Source organism: Uranotaenia lowii, chromosome 1 (assembly GCF_029784155.1).
Source record: "Uranotaenia lowii strain MFRU-FL chromosome 1, ASM2978415v1, whole genome shotgun sequence".
In the NCBI taxonomy this organism is placed as follows: Eukaryota; Metazoa; Arthropoda; class Insecta; order Diptera; family Culicidae; genus Uranotaenia; species Uranotaenia lowii.
In genome coordinates, this window is record NC_073691.1 from 4,288,462 (window position 1) to 4,300,540 (window position 12,079).

The 12,079-nt window shown below is 41.7% G+C and overlaps 1 protein-coding gene across 1 annotated transcript; it reads left to right on the forward strand.

The window, feature by feature from the left end:
• The first annotated feature begins 7,857 nt into the window (after positions 1-7,857).
• Positions 7,858-9,935, forward strand: LOC129738474 (transferrin). The gene is made up of 2 exons (XM_055729690.1): positions 7,858-9,345; positions 9,408-9,935. The coding sequence occupies exons 1-2, from the start codon at positions 7,916-7,918 to the stop codon at positions 9,883-9,885; spliced, it is 1,908 nt and encodes a 635-aa protein (XP_055585665.1). The 5' UTR covers positions 7,858-7,915; the 3' UTR covers positions 9,886-9,935.
• Positions 9,936-12,079: the final 2,144 nt, after the last annotated feature.

Genomic DNA, 12,079 nt, shown 5'->3' on the forward strand with positions numbered 1-12,079 from the left:
ATTTGCTGTCTGTTGTGCAAATTGTGAAACGTGGTTATTATGTGACGTTCAACAACGAAGGGTCGAATTTTGAACCAGGATAAGCAGTTTGTGGCAACCGGTAGCATCAAGAACGACTTATTCAAGTTGGATCAGCATGATGTTTCTGGTGTGGCGATGGTTGGTGCGTGCGTGTCGTTGGAAACGTAGCATAAGCGAATGGGTCATCTCGGAGTGGCCAATGTGAAGAAATTGACCAACGGTGTTGTAGCTGGTGTGGTGCTTGAGCCTGGTGATTTCGGTGACTGCGCCACGTGTGCTAAAGAGAAACAGACAACAAGGTTCGAGGACGCAATAGTTGCTGGAGGTGATTCATTCGGACACCGCAGGTCCGATGGAAGAGTGTTCGCTAAGAGGAAACCGATACTACATCACATTCATCGATGACAAATCTCGGCGGATTTTCGTTTATTTTCTTAAAACGAAATCGGCTGACGAGGTGCTAAAGTGTTTGAAGGCGTTTCATTCAATGGCGAAACGGCAGTGCAGTCGAAAAATGAAAATGTTGAGGACCGATAACGGCAATGAGTACACGAACACCGCGTTCCAGCAGTATCTGAAAGGTTTGGGTGTACGTCATCAGACAACGAACGACTATACTCCTGAGCAGAACAGGCTGGCTGAACGAGCAAACAGAACTATAGTTGAACGGGCCAGGTGTATGTTGTACGAGGCAAATCTAGGCAAGAAGTTTTGGACCGAAGCAGTGTCGTCGGCGGTTTACCACATCAACAGGATATGATTTGACACCGGAGGAGGCATGGAGTGGCAGGAAACGTGATCTGTCGCACGTGAGAGTCTTTGGTACGAAGGCAATGGTGCAGGCACCGAAACAAAAGCGCAAGAAGTGGGACCCTAAATCACGTGAGAGCATTCTTGTTGGTTTCGGTGCATCGAGAAAACCAGAGAGGTGTCCTTCATCAACGAGGGTCCAAGCGTTCCTGATAATCCGACAACCAAGCCTACGACGAGCAACGAGGGTTCAAGCGTTCCAGTTATCCCAGTAACTTTTTCCGATGACCAGGGCGATGCTGATGATGTTTCTGTTGTTGGTGAACCGGACGAGGATGTCGTTTCGGTTAGCGATTTTGAAGAAACCGATTACGAATCTGCAGTTGGAAATACATCAACTGACACCGTAACTGATGTGACTGTGCTCCCTTCGGAAAACAACTCAAATCCACCTGGTCACAGGTGTTGAGGCGCAGCGGTCGGGAGCACAAACTTCCAGGCAAGTATGCAGATTATCATGGGCAAAAGTATTTTCGTTTCCCATTCTTTACAAAACCAACCGATTGTTCCGAGCGCTAGTGCTATCGACAGTGAGCCAGAAGCTGGCTTCAGTGGCACAGCTGCTGTTTCTGTGCGCATTCTGGAGCAGTGTGAGGCGCCTTATGACCTACAAAGAAGCGTTGGCCTCACCGTATGCTGCGAACTGGAAGATGGCTATGGATGAAGAACTGGCATCCATCCGAACGAATGGCGCCTTTGCGTTGGTTGACCTACCACCTGGCCGAAAAGAGATCGGCTGTGAGTGGGTCTTTGCGGTGAAACGAGATGCAGCTAGAAACGTCATCCGATACTAGGCACGTCTTGTTGCACAGGGCTTCAACCAGCAGTTTAGTACGGACTATGAAGAGGTCTTCGCGCAGGTGGTTCGGCAAAATACGTTCCGTACGTTGATGGCGGTGGCAGCGAGACGAAACATGACGGTGAAACAATTCGACATCAAGAATGCTTTTCTTAAAGGTGACCTTGAGGAGGAGTTTTATATGAAACAGCCGTGTGGGTACACGGTAAAGGGCAGAATCAGAACCTGCACATTTTGGAGAAATCTGGCTATCAACGGTGCCAATCGGATCCGTTCTTGTACCGGAAGTGCCACAACAAGCTTTGGTGCTACGTTCTGGTATACGTAGACGACCTGGTGGTGGCAAGCGAAGATGCTGAGATGGCCGACGTTCTGATTGGAATACTTCGGAAGTCCTTCGAAGTGTGCGCTCTGGGTGATATTCACAATTTCCTAGGTCTAGAAATAGAAAAGAAAGGCGGAGATTATTTCCTGAATCAGCGTCGGTACATCCACGAGGTTATTGTTGACAGTGGTTTAGGCGATGCGAAGGTGTCCAAGCTTCCACTTGATCCAGGCTACGTCAAGCAGGCGAATAAAGGTGACCCACTTCCGGACAACAAGGAGTACCAGAAGCTTATTGGTAAGCGTTGCGGTCAATAGTCAATAGGCGGTCAATAGGCCGGGCATTGTGAGTGCTGTTTCGATCCTGAGCCAGAAAACAAGTAGCCCATCCCAAGTCGACTGGAACGAACTCAAACGTGTGGGGAGGTATTTGAAAGGGACGATTCAATACCGACTTCGTTTATCCAACTGCAGTGGACCAGAAGGAGTTGTCGGCTACGCGTATGCAGATTGGGCTGAGAATCGAAACGATCGAAAGTCCAACAGCGGCTTTGTAAACACACATTGGTTACCATGGCTAGATGCATGAATCTTGGCCCTTATTCTGCGCCGCGCGTTACGTGATGATTGTCACCTCACCTCGGAGTCACCGTGAGATTTGTCACCTTATTCCCGGAGTCGATATGGGTAAAGTGACAGGAGCTCATTCTCTGGTGAGTGACTGAATGAATCCGTGTGTCAAATTTGCTCGGTTTGCTTTTATTTTGTTCGCGTTTTCGAAATTTAATATTAAAAATTTAATAAACTAGTGCGAATTTCGGTTCGAAAAAGGCATCCGTCGAATTAACCGGTGTAAGCAAGCTGCCCAAGCTGCACTTGGAGCTGAGGACCAAAGCGGATGTGAAAAAAAAGGAAAAACGATACGGAAAGATGCGGTACCTTAGCTCAGTTGGATTAAAAGCCGAAAAATTGACAAATCCGGAAGTCTACGGCAGCGGTCTAGGCCAGTCAGCGCAAAAGTGGATTCAACTTGGAACATCGGTGCCAACATCTGAAGCTTTTCAGGTTAGTATAGAAGCATTAATGATTTGATTGCAGATGGCAAAAATATCTTACTGCATGTGAATTGGTTTTGTTTCAGCACTTTATGAACAAAATGAAAAGCGTCACGCTGCTGGGAGGAACCAATTATTTCTCCAGTCTGCTGGGTCCTACCAACATTGCCGCAACAGATTCCAACTGGAAGCGCATCAACCGTACCAACATCGGCATTTGTCATTCCGGAAAGACATGAAGAACTATTTCAATACAGAACACATAAATTCAGAATTTTTATGTTGTTTTTTTTTTATTAAAATTTAGATTTAGTTGGACAGTTCTTTAACAAAAAAATTGTTATCAAACCACTATTTAATAGGAGAAAATAAATTTAAAATTAAAATATTGGGTTCATGGGAAAAAATTAAATTTCAATTGCCACCAGAATTAAAGATTAAAATACAAAATTCTGGTTACATGGGAAAATTTGACGTCTTCCACATTTTTTTTTATAGAAATGCCTTGTGTCATATATTGATACTTGCGTTCTGCAATGTATGAAATGAATTCCCTTGCTGATACATTTTACCTTGTATTAGAATTTGAAGTGAATCATACATGTAATTGGGTTCGTATTTAATGCATATTTGAAGCCATTTTTCGACTAATTTTCTAACTCGTCGCTACCTGTAAAGGTACCGACAATTTGTAATTCACATTAAAATTAAAGATTTTCGAATTTTTTTCTGATTTTTAGAAGAAAAAAAGTGGTTTTAAATGGAGGAAAAACAATTTTAAAAAACTATTTCTGTTTGTTTATATCTATTGTGTTACAATTTATTGTTAAAATGCCGCTTTGTTGACGATTTTGCTTAGATTTGTTCTTCGTCGTCACCTGAAAAGGTACCGACAATTGTCACCTAAAATCGTCACCCGAATGCGACGATTCTCACCCACGGTGACTACGAGAATAGGGTAAGAACTCACAAAGTTCATCCGAAGTGACGTTCCTCACCTAAACCGACTGCTGGAATAGAGTGACTTGGGTGACTCTACTATCGTCACGTCACTCGAGGCGCAGAATAAGGGCCCTTGTTGCCGGAACCCTTAAGATGGCGTCACCAACATCAAAGGTTCATATAGAAGAATGATTGTTCGTGGCAAAGCCTTATTCCTTATTTTGAACTCAAGGTATCTTTGCCCGTACGTCACATCAAAAATAATAACAACCAAGAACTATATCAAGTAATGCCTGGGTAATTCGACTGTTCACAAGCTTATGAGTCATATTCAAGGAGAAGTTTGGCTTATGATTAAAGATTTTCATCAAAAAAGAGTGTAGTGTTGGGTAGGACACAAATAATGATACAGTGTACCAAATAAAATTTAATAAAACAATTTTTTTAAATAATTTTGAAAGTATGCTTATAATTTTTGAAACAGTCTTTACGTGCCGGAATGCATTAGGCGATCCATTGTTCAAAATAAAGCCTTAACTATCAGAAGGAAAGAAAATGTAACGAATCACACCAAAATTCAAATTTTCTATTGAAGATCTTTAGGCTTCGATTCTTCAACGATTTTTAACGAAATGCACAGTTTTACGCCCTTTTCAAAATCCGATTGCCGGAGCCAATTTGTTTTGCATTTCCAGTATCTCTAAGCCGCAAGGGGATTTTCTCCTAAGGGTATTCCCCCGATTTTATTTTTGTAAAGGTTCAATTCGGGCACATCTCACCACAATCGGATGGGGGCGCGTATAGGCGTCTTGTGTTTGGGTTGCACATAATTTATCACCATCAGGGTGAGTGAGTTAGTAATCGCCATATATTTATGAGATGATGCAAAAAGGCTAGGTTAAATGACAGTTGTGACGTCAATTGGATCGTGAAAAGGTCGTGAAAGATGTGTCTGGAACAATTCGTTCACATTTGTCTGAAATCTGGAACTTTTTTTTTCAGGATCATACTTTAAAAAACTTTGATATTCTTCTAAATCTATTTGGGAATACAAAAACTTATCTATAACTCTAAATTTATCAGAATACAGAAATATGTTCACGATGCACTTACCATATTTTAGCGTGAAGCAAGAAAGTATCAGCTGCGAACAGAATATAAATATGAGTTCCACGCCGAAGTAAGTGACCGTTTTGTCCCGACCCCTTCGTTTCTTCCTCAATGATCTTCAGCCGCCTGTTTCCTTCTGGATTGGCGTGACTAATGGTCTGGAGAATAGTAACTCGCATAAACAATTTCTTTTCTGAAATTTACATCGTTCGGATGGTCTTCACTTTTAAAAGACTTTTATAAATTTTTATTCAAAATCCTAACAAGGTCGTGCCGAAACGATTCAATAATTTGAACGCGAACTGGACGACTGGACATTTGTTTTTTTTTACAATCTCAACTCGTTACTACCGCCGGTTGTGCTAAGTCGACTCACGTTTTGATTTCTTTTTCTTACTGTTTTGCATAATTTCAAAGATGTTTATTTGTCGTTTTATGGTTTAAGTTTAATTTAAATCGTATGGTGCTGGTTCCTTTTGTTGGAATATTTATCCCTGAAATATGATTATCATTATTGATCGACTTTATTTATCTTAATGTCTTCTTGAAGCATACTGGATAAGTGACATCTACTGAAAGTCTGCAATTTAAAGTTGTAGACAAATTTTCAATTGATGAGATTATCCTACTTTTATTAAAATGGTTGTTCATACTACTAAATATATGATCAAAATTGTTTCAATTGTAAAACACACCAAGATCGTCAAAAGTGCGAAAATTAAACGAACTCTCAAAATGATAAAAGTGGTCTAAATTGAAGTTCTCTATACAAAATGCCTGAAAAAAATTTCAAATTGACAAAAAAAACTTTCAAAGCTGTAAAACAGATTAAAGTTCACATTTTCATACATATTGATAATTTTGTCAATTTAAAACTTCTTCTAGACGTTTTAGAGATATTTTCCTTAGGTATTGCAAAAATTCGTAATTTAAATAAGAAATTCAAAAACTTTACCAATTTCAACAACTCCACAGTGTTCTGAATATCACTCATTTTCAATGAATGTTTCTGATTGCACTTCGCACCTGAACGTACAGCGGTCGGGTTTCGTTATTGATTGCTACTGGACCTACCCGATCATCGATCGTTCAATTCATCGCTAAAATACAGATCACCTCGCACGATGCTTGCTGTCAAAACAGTGCAGCACCATCATCAAATTGGAATATCACCAATGCGCAATGCATATGGCGAATCTTGTTGGTCTTCGATCAGGAGTGAATGGATCAGGCAGTGAGTGAATGATACATGAAGCCGATCATTAGCGTATTTTGTTTGATTTGATATAAAGCAAATTAATAAATTTATTTGTTGTTATAACGTTTTTTAACATCAGTATGATCAAAATCAAATTGCAGTTGTGTTTGTGAGGGAAATATGTTCACTTTCGCCGTGTTTTTCAATTTTTACAAGTTCTCTTATTAAAATGTCGTACGTCACGTTAAAACTACTGAGAATTTATGGTGTCCCGCACAACTGTTTGATTTTTCTCGTCCTGCAAAAAATAATTTTGAATTTCATATAATTCAGGCAGATACTGAGTGAGCTATATTCAGAATGGATCAGTTTGTATCTCACTCATCTCCGATATACGATGTTTGCTGAACCGATGATTCTGAATGATGCGACTCGGTTTGCATAGCTGATAGGAGCGCTGATCGAGATTGCATACCAGCCAGGCGAAGCAGTAGCGAGAGGCGCTATCCCATTATACAATCGGAATGTTTCCAACAGGAAACGCATCCTGAGTGTTTGTTTTGATTGATTTTCGGACCATTGCAACTCCAATAGTTTTGTTTAAACATATTTGAAAATTTATCGGTTTTGTCAATTTGAGCAGTGTCGACAGATTGAGCATTTCGAAAAAATTAAGAAAATTCCATAACATTCACAGTTTCTACGACAATGGGCAATTTCAAAAATTGTTTCAAACATTATTTTCAAAGCTGTCATTTGCCATTATCATTTCCAGATTTTCACGCAGAGAAAGGACACATATAATTGATGCCTGTTTTTAGACGATAATGAGATAAAATTTTGAGTAAAACATAAATCACAATCTACCTTGTGACCCTTAAAACCATTCAAAAAAAAAGTGACATGCACAATTTGAAAATAATTCCAATAAAAGAGAGATTAATCTTAATGAGCTTATGTATCCTGAATATGACGATCGTCTTTTTTTTAAATTATTCAATCAGGTACCAACTTAGACGTTCATTCTGACTATCGATGAAATTGTTAATATTTCTTCAAATCACATAAATAAATTTCACAGAAACTCACTATCTATAACGTCACGGCAATATTTGGGTAAATTTTCAGTTACTTCTAGGGATTTTTTTTTGTATTCTCAGCTGATAATAATCCAGACATCGCTGACGGTACCTTGAACCTGCCCCAAGAACATGGTTGAGCCATCCACAATCCAAGCATCCAAACTTTGTTTCCACACCCTCGGCTCTGCTGATCGTAACGAGAGAACAAAAAAAGGGTGGGCTCCGTGGGGCAAAACTCACTCCCGAAAGATTAGTCTTTGTACTGATACCTTAATTTGAATCTAAAATCTGGAAACATTCTTATCGAATCACTTATTCACGTAACTTCATCAAATCTTCATTAAATCTATAAGTTTTTTTCCAATCTTTTTAATTTTTATGTCCTGCATTACCCCATCAACGTTTCATCTTCTATTCCGTCAGCCGGAAAAGAACCGCGCTGCTCGAGAGAGAGACAACGAACGCGAGAAGATGATCCTCCTCATATATAAAGTCCTCCGGGCCGGTCGGTGATTAGGTAGTTTCATTTTCGGACACCGAACCAGTTGGAGAACAGGATTCGCCAACATTCGAGATGAGGAGCTTTCTGTGCGTTATCGCACTCGCCGGCACGTTGGCCTTGGGCGTTCAAGGTCAGGGTCAGCGGGAGGTGTTCAAGCTGTGCGTACCGCATCAGATTGCCGACGCCTGTCGGGATTTGTTGGGCGATGGGGTGACCGGCGAGGGTTCGGTTGAGGTCCAGTGTGTTTCGGCCCGGGATCGTATGGAGTGTTTGGAGAAGGTGAACCTGAGGGAGGCCGATTTTGTGGCGGTTGATCCCGAGGATATGTACGTAGCGTACCATATGGCCAACCAGGACTTTAGCGTGTTCAGTGAGTTCCGAACGTTGGAGGAACCAAAGGCCGAGTTCCGGTATGAAGGTATCGTGCTGGTGAGAAAGAGCGATAACTTTGGTGGGACTGCCGATTTGAGGGGTAAGAAGAGTTGCCACACAGGATATGGAAGGAATGTTGGGTATAAAATTCCTATCACGAAGCTGAAGAAATTGGGCTTGTTTAAGTTGGCTAATGATCCGGATATGGCGCCTCTGGAGAAGGAGCTGAAAGGGTTGTCTGAGCTATTTTCCAGCTCTTGTCTGGTAGGCAAGTACTCTCCGAATGATGAAGTTAACCGACAGTTGAAGAAGACTTATCCTAATTTGTGTGCTTTGTGTGAACGGCCTGAGGTTTGTGATTATCCGGACAAGTACTCCGGATATGATGGGGCAATCCGCTGTTTAGTTGAAAATAACGGTGATGTGGCCTTCACCAAGGTCATCTATGTGAATAAGTACTTCGGTCTCCCGGTAGGAGAATCCCCGGCTAAACCGGCCTTGAATCCTAATGCTCGCACCGAAGATTACGTCTACTTGTGTGAAGATGGAACTACTAAACCCATCACCGGACCAGCTTGTTCTTGGGCCCAACGACCCTGGCAAGGCTACATGGGCAACGGAGACATCAACGGACGCTTCCAGCGGCTTCAAAAACGACTCCAGCAGTTCTACACTGAAGCCAAAAAGTCTGGAAACAGTGACAAAGCTAAGAAGATGTGGGTCGATGCCAAGAACATCCTATTTGATCGTGGAACTCCAGTTCTGCCCGGAGAGCATCTGAACAAGGCCCAGAACAAGGACGTGATCGAGCGTGATGGGCCGTTCGAGTACAAGGTCAAGCTGTGCGTCAACAACGAGCTGGAGCTGCAGAAGTGTGAAGTTCTGCGTAAGGCTGCCTTCTCCCGAGATATCCGTCCGGAGATTCAGTGTGTCCTGAAGGCCAACGAAGGTTGTGTGGGCGCCGTCGAACGAGGTGACGCGGACGTTGTCGTGCTCAAAGGTGAACAGCAACACGGTGCCAGCGCAGGCGCCTTGAAACCCATCCTGTTTGAAAAGTACGACGAATCCGATGTCATGGTGGCCGTTGCCGATAAGGGTATCTCCAGAGATGAACTCCTGAAAGCACCAATGTAAGTATTAAAAAAATTTAAAAACTCTCAAGAGATCTCACCTAAAATTTTTCCACCAACAGTCAATTCGACGCCTCGGATCCTCGAGCCATCTCAGCGGCTCTGTTCTTCAACGACAAACGTCAGCGCAAGACTTGCCCGAACCAGCTAGCTTCCTCCCCTGAAGCCCCAATCCAGATCATCTCAGCCCAAGATCTCGCGCGACTAGGTTCCAACAAGGTGCTCATCTGTCCGAGTCTTAACTTCGAGCCGATCGCAAACTACGCTTCCTGCAACGTAGATTACACCTTCCCAACGGGGGTATTCGTCAGGAAGACCATTGCCGGACAGCTCGAAGACAATATATCCCATGCCTTCGTGGCGCTGTCGGATAAGTTTGGTCATGGCGCTGCTACTGAGATTGTATTCGAGATGTTTGGCGAGTTCAAGCCTGGCTCGAAGAATGTGCTGTTCCACGATCGGGCTGCAAAGTTTGGGCAGGCTGATAATAAGGTTACCAATGTTGACGCTGCCTATTATAAACAGTTGATGTGTTTGTAAAACATGAGTTTGACGATATGTGGTGAATAAAAAACGCTGACGCTCCTGAATTGTTTTTTGTTACCAAATCATTCAGTGAAGGTCGATGTAGAGAGTAGGAACTTACGGAAATAACTCTTCAAAAGCCTCAGAGTCGACTTTTCGTCAATTCGTCAATTTCGAACTTCGGTCGCCCACTTTTATTCCAAACTTGTCGACTTTTCCAACTATCCTCAATGACAGTAAAAAAAACTCTCCTACCATGAACCTTTCTTCTTGGCTTGTCTCCTCGGAATTGTCAATGGAAACACCTTTGCGGCTTAAGTGGGTTTGTAATGACGGACTTCGGTTTGGCGGGCTGAAGCTTACCAAGCGGCTAGGGTTCCTCGGAGGCACTTCTGGTAGTCATTCGTAGGAGGTTGCTGGAATTCGCATTGCAAGATAGAGGGAAGTAAAATGGTGTCAGATTTCAGCGGAGTTGTTACGATACTTGGTCGGTTTCGCACGCACATTCAAATTTTCAGTTCACGATGCGACTTAAAATCAGATTCACTACGCGTTTTATTTGTCTTTACACAGCTTAAGGGATGGTTTTTCTGGCTTACAAACAGTGATCAGCACCCAACCTTGTTGCCTCAGAGTCGTACCACGAAATGACTATTTTGGTTTTTTTTTGGTCAATGCCCCTCATACTCGACCGATGATCGCCTCTCCCTACATCGCTGACAATTCCTGTTGCCTCCTGCTCTGCTAGCACGTCCATTCTGCCATCTGTTGAATGCTAGCTCCTGCCTGTCATGTTTATGTTGTTGGGCTGCGTTCGGGATGTTTGAGATTTAAAGGCTGGTCACATGATTACAAGGGGGCTAAATGCACATATGGAAAATACGCAACCGCTGAAACAAACGTCAACAATGTATTCGGCCGAGCATTCAACCTAGAATTTGAATTTTCTGTGACGACTGGGTGCATCTTGTCGGTCGTAGCATGGTTTGACTTCCGGTTCTGGTTAGGCCTCTAGGGAAACGGACCAGCCTTTTAAGCCAGTATTGATACATTAGCTTCAAAACGAGATCTTTTCGAGTTGTAGTTTACAGAAGAACATTCAATAGTAGCGATACGTGTTACTGACTTGATTTCATTCTTTAACGGAATCGTCGCCATCATGTAGTCCTCTTGCGGTCTTACATGTTTGCCGATAAGCCTCGAAAATATATCAACATTATCAAATTTTGCCATCGGGACGATGGAGTCGATGGGAAAATCATTGTGGAGTAGCGTTAGGTCCCATATATATAATATAATCTCGAGTCTCGAGCCCCTCGCAATCAGATTGGCTGATCATACAGGTTCTGTGAATCCTTACATTTTTGTTTGAGCCTATCACTTCGTACTTTTCTAATAAGAAAATAATCACCTTTATCTGATGAGAACGTTTCGTGAATTTCCAAGTGATTAATACTTTAATCCGACTCGTTGTGATGAACGTTCTCAGACCGATGTTTACGGAAAATTCCTCTTAGTACAACATTTATCCTTTGTTTAATTCCAATATTATGAGGGATGTCTTGTAAACTTTTTTTCTATTCCAGTTTTTCCATGTGGTTTTCATAGGAAATCATGAGGGGGATTTCTGTATCTGTTGAATCTGGATCACAGGGATTCATAGGATTCTACCAATTACTGTTTTAGAACGAAAGTTCCTATTCTCACACCTGAATAATCTTGTTCAAGGACATTTGCTGTCTTGCTTTCATGGAATGGGTAGTTAAGGTTATTTTGGAACTCGTTTCCTTTTATAGTCAACTTCCGACATTTCCAAGTCCTTTCATTTTAGCCTATTGAAATGCCTGTTTTCTGCTTTTTGCGTTTTTTCAACTTCTTCGCTAAAAAAAATTTGACATAGATTCAGTAAACAATTTAACTACACTGAAAACCCAATCAAAAGTATTATTAAATATTAGTTATTCAATTACCTTCAATGTTTCACAATGTATAACTTCAATTTTTCTCTGAATCAATCTTGATCGGTAAGGTGATATCCACTGCCGGCTGAAATCAGCAACACTTCCAGAGTTTTAAATTTTTCATCATGCTCGATAATGGCATTGTGTATTTATTTGTTGTTTTTTTCTTCGTTTGTTTACTCAAACTTTTTTTCTTAATCTTTTTCTTTTCTTCTTTGCAAGGTTCCTATAGCCTATTCTCTTAATTT